Source organism: Boleophthalmus pectinirostris, unplaced genomic scaffold (assembly GCF_026225935.1).
Source record: "Boleophthalmus pectinirostris isolate CB_2022bp ecotype Guang Dong unplaced genomic scaffold, ASM2622593v1 HiC_scaffold_2, whole genome shotgun sequence".
Classification (NCBI taxonomy): Eukaryota; Metazoa; Chordata; class Actinopteri; order Gobiiformes; family Gobiidae; genus Boleophthalmus; species Boleophthalmus pectinirostris.
In genome coordinates this window covers 14,402,358-14,422,677 of record NW_026571152.1, presented here as the reverse complement: position 1 = coordinate 14,422,677, position 20,320 = coordinate 14,402,358, and the positions used below count along the sequence as shown (strand labels likewise).

The 20,320-nt window shown below is 40.6% G+C and overlaps 1 protein-coding gene across 4 annotated transcripts in view; it reads left to right on the top strand.

Moving 5' to 3' along the window:
• mef2aa (myocyte enhancer factor 2aa) overlaps nucleotides 1-20,320 on the top strand; it is a 127,105-nt gene that overhangs the window by 27,951 nt on the left and 78,834 nt on the right. For 3 of the 4 annotated variants that reach the window (XM_055155187.1, XM_020934697.2, XM_055155185.1), the window contains exon 2: nucleotides 18,412-18,581. In XM_055155187.1, the coding sequence (XP_055011162.1) occupies nucleotides 18,528-18,581 (54 nt within the window). In that variant the 5' untranslated portion in view covers nucleotides 18,412-18,527. Of the gene's footprint in view, nucleotides 1-14,531; nucleotides 14,649-18,411; nucleotides 18,582-20,320 lie in introns of those variants that run through there. The other variant, XM_055155186.1, reaches the window with a different exon arrangement.

The window sequence follows — 20,320 nt, the reverse complement described above, 5'->3', positions numbered from 1 at the left end:
CTCAAATGCACTGTAACACGGCTCTATCTCGCTGTGAAATCTGAAGGAGATATTTCACAGCTGAGATCTGCTCACACCGATGACCTCTTGACTTTTTACAGGGTGGGGGTAAAAATAAACTCATTATTTTTACACAACAAGGAAAAAAAAATATAATCACATGACCAGGCTGCAGTAGCTTTTAACCATGTTTGCACCATGTCATAATGTAGTTTGTTGATCTTATAAGGCTTTTTACCTTGCTTTTAAAGGTGCACTGTGTAACCTTTTTGGATGGGGGTCTATCATCTGCTTGTTTCTTTGTATATGTTTTTGCTTTGCTTCAAATGTTCCACAGTATGGCATTAAACAGCTCTAACTTACATTTATTAAATTACAGGTGGTTTTATAGCTCAAAAATACGTCGAAAAACAGGCATTCTGACTGTACGCCGGGTCGCCTCTCCTCAGATCTGACCTGTAATTTGGTCTGGTTTGGTCATGAAGATACAAAGGTTTAATACCATACTGTGAAACATTAAAGACGAGGCATCTCCATGGAGACAAGCAAGATGTGTGTAAAATCTCTCAGTCGTCGAATCCATGGCAAAGGAGAAATTCAAATGTGTTCTTTAAAGTCCCCACTGACCCCCTCTTCCCTGACTGTTCTCTCTGTCTCATTCACACAATCTAGTTCCAGAGGTGTAGTGTGTCTCCATTAAAGCGCCTATAGACAGAGGAGCAGGCTGGGCAGATCAATGCTCCGGACAGGCGCACTACTGCTTCTGTTACCACTCACTGGCCTCTCTCTGCTTGGGTAACAGCCACCTTCTATGGAGACGCAATTTTTGGAGTTGTAAAATGATTAAAATGACATTTAAGCAACATTTTCTTTGTGATCACGGTCTCTTGTTTACTTGGTCTCTTGTTGTGGTTTGGATGCCAATTAAATCACCTTACACGTCCATAAATCAAGTTAGAATCAGATTTTGGTTTGCTTTTAACAACAGCCACTTTGGGGGGAACCACAAGATTAGAGGAAAATCAAAGGTTTATTTTTGTTTTATTGAAAGCTTGACAAAGAAATTAATTAAAATTACGTATGTGAGTTAAAATAGCTAGAAATATTTTTTTATTTGACATTTTTATTTTTTAGACTGGTTCTTGCTTACTTGGTGCTATATCATGTTAAACCAAATCCTCAGCCTGTAAAGTAAAAAAAAAAAAAAAAAAAAAGCGAAATATTTCTCATTTCGGAAATACCTTCAAAATCATGTGTTTTTACTGCTACTTCTCCACAGATCTAACATGTAAGTTGGCCTCTTGGCATCTCCTCCTCTTTTTCTCTATACAGAAAGTTATGTTTAATGCCATATTGTGGAACATTCCAAGCAAAGCAATAAGATAAACAGATATCCCCATGTTTCCATCTAAAAAAGTTACATAGTGCACCTTTAAAGTGGGACTAAACACCTGAACTTCACCCACAACCACATTTCAAAAAGAGACTCTGCCCTCTTGCCAGTTGTTTGTAATCAGAAAACAAGTGGATTTCATCAGAGCAGTCTTTCGTGATGTCACCTAGTGCTTTAATGAAACCCTGAAAGCAGAACAAACTTAGATTTAGATGTTTTTAACCAGCTGCAAATGTACCTAGTTTGGTCTAAAGTAGCCAAAAACAGGTAGGAACAGTAGATAATGCTTTTCAAACACCATATACACTGTTCAGTAGCAAAAAAGTGGAGTGAGTTCTTGTTGCAGTGAACATCAGAAGTAAAATTCTGAACACATTTTGCAACCACATATTTTAACTATTTATAACATTAGAAGACATGAAAATTTGACTGTCTAACCTTTGCAGATTAGGCCACAACATGTGTAGGCTGTGATAGGCTGTGATAGACCATCATGACGAGGACTGTCCCTGGAGCTACAGTCTGTCTGCACTGGCCTCCTTCTCATCTCCCACAGTCCCACAACGCTCAGTGGAACATCCAACCGCACCGCTCCAGGGCTCCTCCGGGGGGCGCACACTGGGCTGGCATTACCTCGGTACACTGGGGAGTAGTGTTGATAGACAATAACCAAACACGGGCAACAGAGAGGGGTGTACTGTGCAAGCAATGCTATGCAAATGTGTGGAAGTCAAGTGTGTACTAGTTTTAATTATATCATTTTTTGCCAAACTTTTTTGCTTTTTGTCTGTATTTGTTTTGTGTTGTGCTGTAGCCTTTGCTATGGTTGTATTGGGCAAAGTGGGTTGAAAACGGTGACCATATGGTTGGCAGGGGAATGGTTCTACAAGTGTGCCACTGCATCCATCTCCACTTGTTTTTACTCTGTTAATGTGATTTTACTCAGATTTACAGAGTTTAGTGCAGAAATCCAGTTCCAGTTTCCAGTCCCTTGTGATAATTTGTTTTCCCTTTTTTATTTCTTCTTAAGTAGCCTTATTTGTTTTGATACAGATGAATCATGCATGGCCATGATTGGCTAATCGAGCTGTCAATCACACACATCTAATCTCACCAGATTCACCAGACTCACATGTTTGTAAAGTATTGGAGAAGTGTGTATTCTGGAAACCAAGCCAGCCATACTCAGGAATATTGCATGCCTTGAATGTTTCCAAAGCTTTCCAAAGACATTGCGCTTGAGCCAGATATATAGTTATAATCTGACACCCATGAAACATTGTGTTATAATTTGCACATTTTAAATTGCAATACTCTACTTTACTCTAAAACAAATGAAACAACATGTCAGCTGACATCCATGTTACAAAACTGCACTCTCCAAGGGCAGTGTTTTTTTGTACCAAAATGAGCAATGGTGAAAACAGAGATTGCTCAGCATTTTTGAAAATAAGTTATTAAAGATTGTTCAAACATGCACGAATCACTGAATATATAACTTCAAGAGAGTACATGAGAAACAAATATGACATGCTTAAAAGCTCTTAAAAGTTGATTTTGCGTAATAGTCATGCATTTTTTTTACTGTCTTTACCATCTCCATGGAGACAAGCAGGTGGTGGGTTGTGCTTCAGAAAACCTCTGAAATAATATAGTTAGTACACCTTTAAGAAGCAGCTTTTTTGCCAAAATGATCTTTTATTCTTTTATAAATAGAAATGATCAGCCAACCAAGTTTTAAGGATGTCAAACAATTGGACACATAACCCTGCAAACTGCCAATCAATAAGTGACATCCAAAAATGGACAAATCACATTTGTTAATAGGCAGGTTATTAATAGGTTATAAGATCATAGCAAAACTAAGCAGGAGAGTTTGAGTTAAGTCCTGGTTTAATCCTGGTATAATCCTAGACAAAGGTCATTTTAAAGTTCAAAGGTCGTACCAGTATAAATCTGCTGGGGTCAAACATGTCTCTGCCCAGTTATGAAGAATGCTGTTCCATGACCTCATTGAAACCTCATCAGACTGTTCTGTGCATGTTCCAGTCTCTCTCATCAGGTCCATTCATAATTCATGTGCTATAACTCATCCCCACTCGCATTAAGGGAGGGAGACTTTCTCTCTGCCTCTGAAAGTTCGAGAGGAGTGGTGCATGCTGGGATTTACCATTTATGTTCTTGGTGTCTTCCAGTCGTATTTCTGATGGCCTGGGGAGTGAGACAGTTTAAAGGACCCATATTGCGCATATTTTCTGATCTATGTTATGTCCTCATCACAAACATACCAGAAGTTCTGTTTTGTTTCTTTCACGCATGTTTACCACAAAAATACCGCATATTTAGGCTGAGTTCTTCTCTGTTCCATCACAGTGTTCTTAAACTCCATACACCTTCACTAGAATCATTTGGATCATTCCAGCCCTTGGAATCTCTACTGACATAAAAGTAAAAGGTACATGTTAACTTGAAAACTACCTTCACATAACATCACAAAGCGGAACATTTTGATCTTTGGAGATGTAGACAATCTGATAATAAAGGGTTACTCTGAATGACTCTGAACTGAATGAAACAAAAAATGTTTTTGAGTAGGTGGCAACATTCTAACATGGCTTAAGGCTCACAAGAGTCAAATTTTGCATGATATAGGACCTGTAAATAAGTCTAAACAATAGCTGCTATGTTTTAAAATCAAATACTTGTAGTGAAGGCACTCTGGTTCAATTGTATGGATTATTGCTACTGTAGCTGACAGCAAGATGTGGAGATTTGAATTGAATTGCAATTGAATCATTTCCAGAATAATGGTGGCTTTTTAATGGACATGTTTACATTTTTATTTCCATTTTCCTATTCACTGCAATTTCTCCAGACTCCACCCCCCTCCTGTCTCACTCTCTCCTTTAGTCCTCCAAGTACTGCCCATTTTAGTGGCTCTATTTAAAATGTGGTTGTGGGTGGAGTTTAGGTGTTTAGTCCCACTTTAAAGATGAAACTTTTAGTGTGTCACCTTTTTGTGTCATTATTGCTTTGACTAAAATGTTCCACAATGGCATTAAACATATACATCGTTCATTTATTGAATTATAAATGTGAAATAGTAGCACCTGTTTGCATTTCCATGGAAACAAGAAGATGAGGGACCCTCTATGAGAATATAGTGCACCTCTGACAACATAAACCTTTGTTTGAGTCTATATTCAACAAAAAGTGGCCAGGCTATTAGAGAGACATGCTGACGAAGTAGATTTAGCTTTTGTTTAGTGTAATTTTACCTGATCTGAGCATGTGCGGAGGGTATTGTCTTTATCCTTGCCAAAGTGAGGATCATCCATTGGCTGAGCAGGGCCTGGCTGTGGGAATAGTTTTGTCCCTGCAGTCATTATGTTACAGGGCAACACACAGAGTGGTGTGTTCAGGACCACACAGAGCGCACAGAAGGAGCGATACGTTCAGGAGCACACAGAGGTAGTGGTGCATTCAGGAGCACACAGAGAACACAGTGGGAGTGGGGTGTTCAGGAGCACACAGAGGGAGCGATACGTTCAGGAGCACACAGAGGGAGTTGTGCATTCAGGAGCACACAGAGGGAGCGGTGCGTTCGGGAGCACACAGAGGGAGCGGTGCGTTCGGGAGCACACAGAGGGAGTTGTGCATTCAGGAGCACACAGAGGGAGCGGTGCGTTCGGGAGCACACAGAGGGAGCGGTGCGTTCAGGAGCACACAGAGGGAGCGGTGCATTCGGGAGCACACAGAGGGAGCGATACGTTCAGGAGCACACAGAGGGAGTTGTGCATTCAGGAGCACACAGAGGGAGCGTGCGTTCAGGAGCAGACAGAGGGAGCGGCGCGTTCGGGAGCACACAGAGGGAGCGGTGCGTTCGGGAGCAGACAGAGGTAGCGGTGGATTCAGGAGCACACAGAGGGAGTGGTGCGGTGTGTTTAGGAGCACACAGAAGAAGTGGTCCGTGCAGGAACACTCCAGACATCTTCCACACACTTAACATACTCTCACGCAACAGCGGTGTCAGTCAGGCTTACAATAAGACTACTCATTTGTGGACACTTTTGCTTTCGTATTTGATGTTTAGAACTAAAATAATGTTGAGTGCAAGAATGTTGCTACATCTTAATTAACTGAATAATGCAAGAATTTCCAGAAAGTTTGACCGCATTTTTAAAAAGTAGATGTAATCCTTCATTCATCGAGGAGTGGTCCATGATGGAAAAGATTGCAGGGGTAATCATATGGACAGTGTTTTTGAAATGAAGATATTTTAGCGGCCATTGAGAAGTCATTTTCTATCTGAAATTATTGTTATTATGCAGCATCTTTTGTAATATTGCAGAACATTGTGTTTTCTGGGTTCCATGGTTTTTGAATGCTTGGACTTGTGTCTGCTCCCCCTGCTGGTCATAGTTGAGAGGGAGCCATGAAAAAAAAATTTTTAAATAAAAAATAGTGTACTGTAGTTTTTGCAAGGCTTCTGCAAGCAGAGACAGATGAGCAATTGGCTGAAACCGGACTCGGCGATATGATGATACAAATCCAATTGTGATATGATATGATGTTTTGGTCATACTGGGATTCACTATTTCTCTTTTTAAGACTTAAGACTTTGACAAACTTTATTGATCCACAAGGGAATTTTTTTGAACAGTGAAGTGGATGACCTATATTACAAAATGTGAACTTTAAGCCATATTGTGTTTTGTTTCATTCACACATGTTTGAGTAACCCTTTATTATTAGTCTGTCTACATCTCCAAAGCTCAAAATACTGTGTTCCACCTTGTGATGTCATGTAGTAGTAGTTTTCAAGTGAACAGCTACCTTTGACCTTTAGTTCAGTCAAATGAAATAAAGCACATCTTGCTTGTGATGACAAAACAGCATTACAACATACAGTAGATCAGAAAATAGCGAATATGGGCTCTTTAAAGGCAATTGAAAAGAAGTTCAATTTGTGATCTGGCTCTGATATTCTCATGAAAATTTTGCCATATTGCCAAAGAAAACACATTGTAACATGGGTAAATGAAACGAAACAGAACTCCAGGTAACAGTTTTTCTTTTTAATACAAAAAACACGATTATAACATGGCTACACGTTGAAAACATCTGCTGTTCGTATTATCACACCTGTAGTCCTCTATGTGTTTGAAGCTCGCAGGGGAAGTTGCAGTGTAAACTTTGTTCAGAGTGAGGAAACCGTCCATCATGACCCTGTCTGGTCTGTCTGCTGTCCGTCCTGTATCCATCCGCGCCTGGAGCTAGTCCCTCTGCTCTCTCCTGACTGTCCAAACCACGAGCGTGTTAGAAGAGACGTGTATTAATGTAATGTCAGTGCGTTTGGCGAGGAAGGCCCCGGGCGTCTCCTCAAAGTCACCTTGTCCTCTGCGGTCCCCTCGCTCCCCCGACGCCACATTCTGTCTGAGCCTGTGTCTGCCGGAGGACGCACTCACAAGCATCACTCACGCGCCTGTACTACGGAGTACAAAGCATGTGGAGCTCTTATACAATATTGGCACTTATAACATCAACACTGTAATAGAGATGGGGAGGTTCATTACTACTGTTAAAGCTGCACTGTGTGACTTTTCTGGTGCAGAGTCTATCACCTGCTTACACTACACTTACACCTATTTATCCCTACACAGACACCAGGTGACACCACAGGACCAGGTTACATGTCTGATCTGTGGAGAGGCGAGCCCACTCACAATAAGAATGCGAGTTTTAAGGTCAATAGAAACTCATGTTATTGAGTAACTACAAGATGGATATGTTTAATGACATACAGGGATATTCCAGACAAAATAATAGCATCTCCATAGAGACAAACAGATGTTGGACTCTCCATCAGAAAGTGCCACTTTAAAGGCTCTGCACCAAATTGTATCTGAGCAAAATGTGTCTTGCCCCAGTACAAATATATTGTATAAGCAGCTCTTGAGGCCAAAATGAGCCCACTGTGGACTGTGTGCATCTAATTATAAAGCATTTGATTCCTCTAGAATTAAAAAGTTCAAACTGCAGTGGTTAAAATGAACTAGTTCAGTAAAACTCAGATACAGCAACTTTAATAAAGTGCCCAGCCACATCAACCCTCCCATTTTGATTTGATTATTAAATCTGGAATGTAATCCAAGTCATCTGTAGTGTCTGAGAACCTTGAGGTTTATTGAACTGACATGTGGGTCATAGCTACAGTGTGCTGGCTGGACCAGGGCAGCACAATGACTTTCTATTGAATGAAAAGAGTCTGCATTTTTTAGGCAATAGAATGTCCTCTGCAAAAAAAAAAACAAACAAAACTTTTCTTTTTAAAGAAAAATACTAAAATACATAGACCTAATTTTGTTATTAGGAATCTTATTTCAAATGTGACCCTTGGCATAGGACGTTTTGGCAAATGTTAAGACCACATTGCGATGGGAGGGGAATGCTCCTGATCATTAAGAGCTTATAGTGTGAAATGAAAGACTTTTACATTCTACATCCCCATAATGCAGAAAGCAGGGCCAGGGCCTCTGGGTCAGATAGCTGCACAATGCACCGCTTTCAACAGTGTGGGCCCAGAACAGATATATTGTATAAGCACCTCTTGAGGTCAAAATAAGTCTACTGTGAACTTTCTGCATTCATTTATAAAAAAGCTTTATTGCCTGAGAATCAGGAAGTCTGTTGTTAGCATGCTTGCTGGTGTGAGCATTACTGTGACTGACTTCGCTTATAAACAGAGGTGTGTAGAGTAGCCAAAAAGTAATGGTACTCTTACAACTGTTATTAGGCTTTTGTGAAAAATAAACATTGTTCTGCAAAATTGCCAGTCCAGTACTGAACCAGCTTTTAACGAGGAATAGACTAGTACCAACTGGGTCTTAACCAGGACTAATCCAGCAGGACTAAAGCAGAATTCAACAAGGACTAAACCAGGACCAGATCAGTACTAGTCCTAACCCATAATTACACCAGATATAAACCAAGATCAAATATAGTTTTAATTGCAAGACAAGGCCACCAGTGTGAACAAATATATGCAGTTACTATAAATCTTTATGCTGTCAAATGAAACATGTAGTGGGATTGTACTATGTTGATAATAGTAAAAGTTTAGATCTGAGAGAGATCCAGAATTGCTGATCCCAAGTGTCCAACCTTGCTAGGCCTGTCATGATAACACATTTTGAAGTGTGATATATACAGCTGACGTACTGACGATAAACACTAAAACTGAAACCAAAACATAAGCAGAATGAACCTCAAAATGTATTCTAAATGTACAATATTGATAAAAGCATGAGCTGCAACACTTGAAAGATACAGAATGAGTTCATAATGCATAATGCAATCCATCATAGTGCAGAAAAACAAACTAAACTGTGCCACTAGTGCAAACATAAAGTGACCTACGATTAATAGTGACCCCGAAAATACGTTTCCATCTGTCCTGTATTGAACGATATATAAGTCGATATTGTATTTACAGGCTTAAACCAAGCACCTCTTAACTTGAGGGCAGGATCTTGATCCTCCACCGCTCCATTATCCAGACTGCAGACCCATTCATTCCACTCATGTCTTTTCACACTCTCGCTGCCTTCACTTTTTGTTCTGCCCATCGCGTTTATTAATTACCTCTCATTAGTCGCCGTGGAAACCGAAGCACTTCCTCCGTAGCGCCGATCCGGGGGCAAGCGCGAGAAAATGTGCCCGGAGGATAGGCCTTGTTCTGGGGATCAGCTGTGTGTCAGATTAGCATCAGGAGACATTAGCGCTAGCGACGCCACCGGGCCCGCTAGCCTGCTGCCTTTCAGGAGATAAGAGCGCGCACAAAAGAGGAGGAGAGGAAGAGGAGGAGGAGAGGAGGATCATAGGATGTTGGCCGGGTTCCACTCTCCCTCTAGGCCAATTGCAGTAGCATTCACAGGTACAGAGAGGACAGGACACAGCAGAGACGTCGCTTGTATGTTGGTGTAATGGTGTAATGGTGGCTTTGACACTTTGAGTTAGATGTTCTGAAGAATGTCACACTGGATTACGTCTGGACATAGTATCTCAACGTATCAGAGAAAGTGTATCAAAAAGCATGGTGTTTGATTTTATAAGAGGTGATTCAAGCTTATGTAACCGGAGAGTAAGTTTTGTAAGAGCGTTTGAATCAAAGAGGACTGCCACGGTATTTTCATGACAAGATAAGACCGTTACAATTTGTAGTTTTTAAAAGTTGTAAATTCAACATCTAAGATTTTATAGAACCCATGGGCCTGTTTTTGTCCATGTAGTAGAGCATCTGTTTTGCCACAGAAACGTGTTACCAAAGAGGTTACACTCAGTGAGTAAAAACTCGCCCACAAACTGAAGAGTCACTTGTTTGAACCTTACTTGAGTGATAACATCTGCCTGTGTGACCCTCAGATAGGCTCTATTCACGCTTACGTCACAAACCAGGAAAAGATTTGGAAACATGCTAAGACAATTTCCGGCGGGCTCTGTTCACTGTAGTAAGTCTGACAAAATCTGGGAAAAATGAGAAAATGGCCCAGTTCATGTCATTGTAGCGTTCTGTTATGTTCGACTAATCAACAAATACAACCATACCTCAGTTTTCATCATTTCCCCACTGACACACAACTGGGTACATGTGATTAGAAGAGATGACGGCGCCAAATTCAAGATGACTCCAAACAGCACATACGTTTGCAGTCTTCATTTTATCGCTGATCATGTTTATTTCAGTGGGTTTTACTACAGTCGGTCAGCGAGCTCAGTGTCCGTAACTACACTGGAAGTTGTCGTCGCATTTTTTCCAAACGTCTGTCTGGTTTGTGGCGTAAGTGTGAATAGAGCCTATTGCTTGTGTAAATAGATATACAGTATATTTATTTGTCACACACTATGGTAAAACACAGCTTAATGACATACAGTGAAATGTCCAAAGAATATGTGCGAGTTGGAGTTATTGTGTAATTCTGAGGCCCAGAGGAGTTGTAGGCTCAGACCTCAACAGCTCGAAGGGGCCGATGGTATGGATTGGCAGCCTCTATTCTGTCAGTCTGCCACAGGGCAGCTTTGGCTATATGAGTAACTTATCAGTCTGTAGTGAATGAATAATGCACCAAATTGTAAATCAGGTTTGAGTGAAAGTGTGGATGCTGTGACTGTTTAGTCTTTAATAGGGGTGTAACGATATCCAAGTCTCACGATATGATATCGTCACGGTATGAACCTCATGGTACGATATTTATTGTGATATCGTGGATAAGCTCACGAGGCTCACGATTAGGGATGTAAAAATATCCAAATCTCTTGATACGGTATTTTCATGATATACATCTTACAGTATGATATTTATTGAGATATTTTGTAGAGGCTAACAAAACTGTGGATATGCATCTTTTTCCTCTTAAAATGCCTTGACAAGACTTAATCCAAAGAACTAAGACTTAAAAGTGCTTAGAACTGTTATTTCTTCTTGTAGTTTACACTGAAATGGAGCAAAGGATCATGGTCTATGGAGTTCCCTCTGTCTTTTTTCTTAGCTATTGCTGTACCATAACTATTAATTTAAACAAAGAGACTTGTAATTCAGGATATTGTGATGGTCCACGATATTATTGTGAGAACTTTGATGATACGATATCACAATATTTCGGTTATTGTTACATCCCTAGTCTTTAACATATTTTACTGAGACATCTCTTTGAGCTGACCCTGCTCTTTCTTCCTCTGTCTGCTCCCTACCTCCTGCACCTTACTTTCTACGCCATACTTCTTGCTCCCATCCTCTTGCCTCCTACGATATACCTATTGTCTCCTGCCCACTAGCTCCTCCTTCCTCCGCCCTTGTCCTCCTTACAGATCCCACAGTGGCGCGTTGTGTGCTTGTTGCGGTTGTGAATAACAGGAAGTGGGATGTGGGGACAGGAAGTGGAGTCTTGTCTGCCCTCTGCCCTGTCCGGTCCTGTGCTGTGTGTGGCTGTGGAGGCGGTTCTGGAGCAGGATACAAGCTAACAGTTAGTGCTCCGGAAGTGTCTCTGCTAAGGTTTGACACAGGCTCAAGCTTGAGTTGAATGGACGGCAAAATTGGTAACAGTAAATAAGGCAATTTATATTTTTTTTTACTTTTTAGAGCTTTCACTGGTATAGTATAGTGGTAGCAAGGAAACTAACAGTAACTGCAGTCAGGGGCAGACTGGAACAAAAAAATGGCCCTAGAGTTTTCCCTGCCCATGGAAAAAATTGAGGACTGGGGGTTTTGGACTTTTCCAGAACGTACAGATTGCCAGTCCACCCCTGACTGCAGTAATAGCCGAAATAACAGTGCAACATGTCCAGCAATCAACATGTGTAAGCAAGTGGTGAAGGGACACTACATGACTTTTCTGTTATGGAGGTCTGCCACCTGCTTGTCTCCGTGTAGATGTTATTGCTTTAGCTAGAATGGCTAGAATGTTCCACAGCATATTACACTTGTGGATGCATTCTTACTTGCAGCCAGGTGACCAGATTGGAGTTATCAAAAAGGAAGGCAACTGGTTCAGAGGCAAGGAAATTGCAGATGTTTGAATTTAATGCAGTATGTGGCATTATGTGTATTGGGGAGTCTGGGGTCCTCCACAGGGGAATTGTGGATAAACTATGTGCAGTCTGCTGTATTTCATTGCATTTTAGAGGTCTACAAAGCCAGTGTACCCTTTTCCATGGGTTTATTTTCCTGACAGTGTCTATAGACCATTGTTTCCCAAAGACTAGGTTGCGACCCTCAGGTGGGTTGCAAAAGATTTCTTTTGGGTCGCCTTGTCACAATCTGCATGTAAGTCTGCAATATACAGTTCTGACACTGATATGCTGTTACGCTCTGCTCCAAAAATGCAAATAGGCAACTTATGGATAATTGGACTAATTGTTTAGAAGGACACGATCACTCAGCCAACAATAAAATATCCTCATTAATGTTCAATAATAGTCAAATTCACCAATAATGTCTGTTGACTTAGGTCGCGAAGGTTTGTGACTTTTAAAATATGGGTTCCCTGAAAAAAAGTTTACTAAACCCTGCTATAGACTGTAGTCCATGTCCTCTGTCCCTGCTGTGGCCCTGCTCTTGTACACCTCGCACAGACAGGAGGTTTCAGTCTGTGCTTCAGACAGAACAAACACTAGAGCCTTAAGCCTCTATCAGGACATCTGAACATATGTTTTAGCTTGTATTTATTAAAAGATACTGCTGAGAGTGTCAGACTGTTCTTGTGTAGTGTTTGTGCCACAGTTATATGCATCTGGTTTTGCATCACTACAGACGTTTTCAGCTGTTTTTAATTTTCATCAAATAGAAAGTGGTGTAGAGTTCGACACATGATGTACTCCGTTGTGACATCAAACCTCTTCACACTAGCTAATGTGCCTTTGCAATACGCTTAGTTTAGGTGCATTTTCTTATCAAAAGAAGCTCTCTGTACACAGTCCTCTCACAGTGTTAGATGTGAGCGCACACAGGAGCGAGGAGAGAAAAGGTGGAGTTTAGACACACATTGTTGGGGAGGTGTTATCATTTGTATCTGATCAGATGACCAAAGATTTCCACTGCACAAAGCTGTTGATTGATGAAGTTAAAATCCAAGACGTATTGGGGTAAAAGGAGGACATGTCCAAGAAAAGAGGATGCCTGGTCACCCTATCTTAGCAGGGTTGCCTCTCCACAGATCTAACTTGAAAATGGCCCATGGAGAGGTGCTGTTCCTGATTTTTAATGTCTTAAAAACTTTAAAACAGAAGTAGCTCATTTTAAATGGTTTGCACTGGTCCAGTTGATCTCGATGAGTTTATTAGGGCCTTTCACAAGTCTCAGAGACCAGAGCTGCATATATGATACATCTGTACTGGACAAGACACCTTTTGCCATACATTCTTGACAAACCTAGATCTCCATGACAACGCAACCAAAAAGTTACATAAGGCTCCTACGTTTCAGACAGCATTACATCATAGCTCCACTCCAGTTTTGCAGAACATCTCCTTTCACATACTTTATCACCAACAAACAAAATGGTGGCACGATTCGATGCTCATTATCCGCCCCGCATAAATCTGTAACTTTACCGTACATTTTATATAGGACAACAGTTAAGGGAGTAATTCCTCAAGTTTGTACGAACCAGGCGGGCGTGCGTTCAGTGGGGAGGCTGCACTGCCGGATCGGGTAATTACACAGGGAATAGAGCATGTTTTATTGATCGTGAAAAGGCTAGCCCTGTCACTGAGCCTGTCTGGGGACTCACAACGCGGGGCCCATCTGCACCTGTCACCTCGGATAACGGAGATCGGACGGTGAAGAAAAAGAGGAAGAAAAAGGAGGAGGAGGAAGAGGGCTTGGGGAGGAGAGACTTGTGTGGTGATGGTAGATGGAGTCGTCTTTAGGCTTGTCATGATAATTGCTATATAGACTTATCGTTCAATATATAAAAGTTGAAGCAATATCATTTTTTTTTTGACAATAGTGTAGATTTTGAATATTTTTTGTAGTTTAAAGGTGTATTGAACAGCTTATTGTTGTCTAGAGTCTGCCACCTGCTTGAAAATGTTATTACTTTGTTTAGAATGCCCCACAGTATGGTTTTAAACTATTACTACTATACTGTTTCCATGGAGACAAGCCCACAATGCCTCCAGGCCAAGTTCCAGGTCAGATCGTGGAGAGGCGAGCTCAGTCACTGTAGGAAAGCATGTTTTTTGTTGAACTTTTGAGGAATAAAACACCTGTAATTGAATAAAAGTGACATCTAATGCCATACTTTGAATCTTTCGTGCAATCCATGGAAACAAGTTTGTTTTGGACCCCCTACCAGAAAAGTTACACAGTGCACCTTTAAATCTAATTTTTTGTGTCAGTGGCATACATTTGTTTCAGTATTATCGTTTATCATCTATGTTTTCTTATATATCATACTTTAAAATGAGTTATTGTGACAGACGTAGTGGTCTTATGTGAGAGACGAGAGTGCAGTAGTTTTAGTGTAGTGGGGAGATACAGAGAGGCAGTTACAGACAGGAAGTGCAGCAGAGATAAGAGTGTTCAGGAGGCAGGCTTACAGTGGCTCACAGCACCGAACAAAGACGACTTACACGGTTAGAGGCAACAAGGCTTAAGATGTATGCTGTGAAAAGTGAGGGCCTGGAATCAAAGGGTGGAAGGAACATTCTGGTAGCTCAAGTGGAGACACGCAGTTCAATTCAGGTGGCTGAGTAGGTAATGTTCACACCTCACAGCACGTTCAGTTCCAGGGTCGCCTAAGTCTTTCTGTGTAGAGTTTGCATGTTCTCATTGTGTCTGGGTGGGTTTCCTTGGGGCAATCTGGTTTCACCATTAACCCAAATTCACAATAGCTAAAGTAGTCCTAAACTAGATTAGGTCATGATCTGGAGGTGGGTCCCCGGGTGCTGACAGGTTGCCCCTGTGGAATTGATGGATGGGTCAAATGTAAAGGACACATTTCCCTACGAGGACAATGAAATGTAGCCAGGCTGACACCACCTAGTGCCTCCTCTCAATTTAATTTCTCTCCAGTGAGTTGATCAGGAATCGGAATACACTAGACGATTTGCAAGAACCCTGGAAGTTGTAGACTGTGCACCAGCCAATCAGCGAAGAGCTGTGAAGCCATGTCAAACTCAAGCGCGTGTTTGGGTCCCTTTTGTGGTACAGCACAACAGTAAACAAAGCGGTCAAGATGGATGTAAACAATACAAACTTCACATTTTTTTATTGCACCTTTAATTCACAAGTTCAGCTCACAGAAACAACAGTGATCGTTGACAAACATGTTCACTGCTGTGTTTGCTGTTGTGCTGCTAATTACTTGAACACCACTGAGCGTTCTTTCGCATTACATACATCACGACCAAATAGCAGCGATTGCTTGAATAAAAAAAGTACATGCATAGCGTTGAGTGAACAAATCCTAAATGAAATGTACCTTAACCTTAACATTTACACACTTCACAAAATTACCTAAATAAGTTATAAAAGTGCAGTTTTCACAAAGTGGCAAAACATGCACAGCAACAGACTCTATTCACACTTACATCACAACCCAAGAAAATGACGACAACTTCCTTTTTCTTCATCTAAATGTCATTGTAGTGTTCCGTTATGTTCGCCTAATCAACAATTACAACCATAGCTCAGTTTTCATCATTTCCCCACTGACACACAACTCGGAGCACACTGTTTACATGCAGTTACAAAAGATGAGGCGCCAAATTTAAAATGATTCCAAACAGCACATATGTATACAGTCTTCATTTTACCGCTGATCACATTTACTTCAATCATAGTTATCACAGTTGGTTTTAATAGATCCATGTTAGGCGAGCCAAGTGTTGGTAACGACACTGGAAGTTGTAATCGCATCTTTTCAAATGTCTTCCTGGTTTGTGACCAAAGCGTGAATAGAACCTATTGTTTACCGAATACTGCAGACGGCTGCCAGTGTACCTCTGGAGCCCATGGTGGCCCTGATTCTAGGAGTGTTTTTGCCTGGAGCGTCATGCATCATGTTTATAGGGTCTGTATGGGGTTATATGCCAAACTGGTCCTAGATGATGGGAGCAATTCATAGATCTTCATAGATTTCCTATGAATAGTTGAACAGCAAGCTGGGGCCTACTCTGTCTTTCTCTATCTCCATTCCACTAACTCTACTCTCTACCCCATCCCCCTCCTTTCTCTCTCTTTTTCTCTCTTTCTGTCTCTCTCTCTCTTCTCCCTCTCTATGTCTGTCTATCCTATCCTAATCAGCCTCACACCATCATGTCATCATGGAAGGACCCCTGCACAGAGCCTGTATTGTTCTGTCCTGCCTCTAACGCGCCTGTTGAAAATGACATCACTTTTATTCACAAAAAGATCCACATCCTGTTAGCATCTGGTTAGCATCCTGTTAGCATCCTTCTAGCTCTTTTAATGGTTGTACAGACAGTCCGGCAGAGCGCAGCCTGATCAGGATACAGCTCCCCTCACTCAGAATGGAGACTTGTTAAATTTAGTGTTTTAGTGTGTTAATTTTGACGACTAATATTAATTTTGTTTTACTGTCATCTTTTGTCTGAAATGCTGTTAAGTTACTAAATTACATAGTCACATTATTGTTTTTCATTACATTTTAAGATCCCAATATTTATAATAGTCGATACAGTTAGCAGTTTGAGCTGGTCCAATGTACGTCACCCATGCTCCTGCACGACAGTTTTTCATAAATATACAAAAGCAAGATACAAAACAATACACTACTTGACAAATCTGATATGATGATGTGCAGTAGTTTGTGCATGCTGATTATGTTGTGATAGCTCTCTGAAGGGGAAGTGACAAACTGATACTTTGTTGATCACTGATATTATATTACACAATACTTTTTCACATGCATATCCATTTTCATGGTTAAACTTGTCACTATGATATGATAAAGTTTGATTTTATTTGTACATGGACAGTGTACAATGTTACATTGACCTCAGAAGGAAAGATGCCTTGTACCAAGTTATAGAAACACATGCTGATTCAACATGTATTCCCTGGACAGGTTGTAGTGTTGTAGTAAGAGCTACTGAAAAAAGGAGTTTAAACAAGATTGTGTGTGTGTTATATGTGCGTATAAAAAATCTTAAAAGTTATGAAAGTAAGTAGAGTCCAAAATAAAGTCTTTTATTATCCCGGTGCTCAGGGACCTGCAGGTGTTCAGGTGTTTGGCTGTGATGAATGTGACTCTGGGGAGGTGTATGGTCCTGTCGGCTCCCCCTGACAGAACAGGTGCCCAGGGGAGGAGCTCCGGCTGAACCAAGGGAGCCAGGTTACCTGGAGGGAATATAAACACTGGCCCCTGAGACCGGAGCCCCGCCGGCCCCTGTCAGCCCCTGTCTGCCCCTGTCAGCCCTGCGACGGGTGCACTCTTAATCATGTAAGAGCAGAGTATTAGATCGCTGACCTGCTAAAGCTAATAAATGTGCCCACTCTGTCACTGCAGCCACTAGACACCAGGCTGTGTTTGTAGAGTGGACAGTGGAGTGGGCATTGGGCCCAGATTTTTAGAATAGATAGAACAACACATTTTCAGGTAAAACTAAATATTAATTGTCTATTTTTTTCTTTTTTCTTTCTTTTTTTTTTTTTTTTTTCCAAAACGTGTTAGCATTTACTTACCTAATAAAAAGGTATGTCACCTAATATTTTTGATTGAATGAAGATGTACAGCCCTTTAAATGTTCAGGACTGATAATTTTTGTGACAAACTTTTATTTATATATGTATATGAGTGTGTGTGTGTGTGTGTGTATATATATATATATATATATATATATATATATATATATTCTTTTAAAAATGTATGATAGTACATGGCTGTTTTACAGATGTATACTGAGGTGTAATATACGTATATGTTAAATGAAAACAGTGCCTCAGTTGTCCAGGTGTGGTTCAACGTAGAGAAGGTTTCAAATCAAATGTAAAATGGCTTCTGGATGGTGCTGTGATGACAACTGTTTCTCTACATATTTGTGGAAACTATCATAACTATGATATATTATACAATTATACTCCAGAATACTTGTTGTTTTGTTTCATTCACACATGTTTATTCACACATGTTTAAACACACAAACCCTGCATATTTAGGTTCTTCTTTCAAACTAAAATCCCAAGGTGGAACAGAGCATTTTCAGGTTTAGAAATGTAGACAAACTAATGTGTCAATGAAACAAAACACATCTTAAAGTATGTTTTCAAGGAGGTGGCATTATAACATGTCTAAACCCTCACAAGAGTCAGTTTTGTGTCATATAGGACCTTTTCTAGTCAAAAAATGCCAAACGCTAAATCGCAATGTTTCTTCTCACAATAACGCTATCACAAAATTTCTGCCATATTTCCCATATTAGCTGGTTGATAATAATAAACTTCCATCCAAATCCTAACCTCTCTCTCTCTTCCCCCCCTTTTTTCCCTCTCTCAGGTTGTATGTGACCCGAGGAGCAGCAGCAGACTAGTCCCACCATGTGTTAGGAGCTCCACACAGAAGAGCCTTTTGTTCCTCTCATATCTCTGAAGGTTCCACACACCGGGAGAGCCATGGGGCGCAAGAAGATCCAGATCACCCGCATCATGGACGAACGCAACCGGCAGGTGAGTGTCACGAGGGAGCACCGTTATCCAGCACCCATGGGCGCACCAACAGGCTCACACAGTCCAAACAGTTACACAAGAGCAAGGGACGTGTGAAGAGAGGAGACTGATTTGGGTCAACTACTTTATTGGCAGCGCTCACACATACTGTACTGTACTCTACAAATGGGGGCCACATTGCTGGAGAATTAGTGGGGCTTTCCTGGGCAGAAAAATGTGCTTTCTAATATGAGTTAGTTTTCAGCAATGGGTAGTACTCACACATGTACTCAAATACATTTACTAAAAGGGCCCATATTACACAGTTTTCTGATATATGTTATAATGTTATTTCTTCATCACAAACATACCCAGACTTGTGTTTTGTTTTATCCACAGATTTAACACACAAACCCTGCATTTTCAGGCTTCTCAAACAGAAAACACACTACTTTTAAACTCTATACACCTACACTAGAATCATGTGGATGATTTTGGCCCTGAAATTGCCTACCTCTCTCATGACATCACAAGGTGTAACAGAGCATTTTGAGCTTTGAAGATGTAGACAGACATATGAATGAATGAAACAAAACACAATTGAGGAGATAACAGCATTATAACATGGCTTAAAACTCACAAAGCTCAATTTTGTATAATGTAGGATGTTTAAAAAATGTACTTCTGCTGTTATAGTGTAACAGGCTTCTCATGTGTGTGTATTAAGAGCACATGAGAGGTTAAACTACTAATTTCACTAAATCAGAGTTGGCATGGTTGGTTATTTTTTAAATTTTTTCTACTTTTTATTCTTTCATAATTGACTTGACTTTTGGCAAAACTCTTCAAATCAGTGCAGACTTACCACCCTGCAATTTTCTGCAACCGCCCTCCACAGATCTGGGTGATGAGGCAGCAGAGAGGCCCGCGAGTGTGGGACTGAGCTGAGGTTAGCCTGGCTCTAGACCTGCTCCTTTGACATGAAAAACAGAACTAGTTCCTATTAAACGGTTTGCAATGGTCCGAAGTTATTCATTATGCAAACAGAGTGTCCAAATTTTTCACCGCCATGAGTTTATAAACAAAATCGTCACACATTTTATACAGCGCTTTTCCACCTTTTTAGACTCTCAAAGTGTTTTACATCAGGGAATCACTCACGTAGTCAAACACACAGACACTGGGTCAGTTTTATATCAGGAGCAGGATTTGAACTGTCAACCTTCAAATCAGTAGACAAACACTCTTCCAACTGAGCCACAACTACCAACAACTAGCATGCTAACACACACTTTATGATTCTCAAACAATAAAATACTATCTGATTAAATGCAGACAGTTCACAGCTGACACAGAGGGGTTCCCACTGTCATGGAAATCCTGGAAAAGTCATGGAAATTGAAAATGTCATTTTCTAGTCCTGGAAAAGTCATGGAATTTTAGTATCTCTTTCACACAATTACAACCTTCTGTTAGGTTATTATTAGGCTATTATGATTATTTCCGAATGTCTGCACCTGTTTGTTTAAAAGAGATGACAATAAATGCACTGACAGTATTTTGAATGTTAAAAAACTATAAAACCAAACCATAAGATGAGTGGAAAGGGTTAACATTTCATATTTAGCCCTAAAAGTATGATCAGTTTTACACATGTAGGGTGCCGTAAAGTCATGAAAAATTCACTTTAGGTCATGAGAAAGTCATTAAAAAGTTTTGTACCAAAAAAGTTTTGTAAAAATGTTGTCAGTGAAATAGAG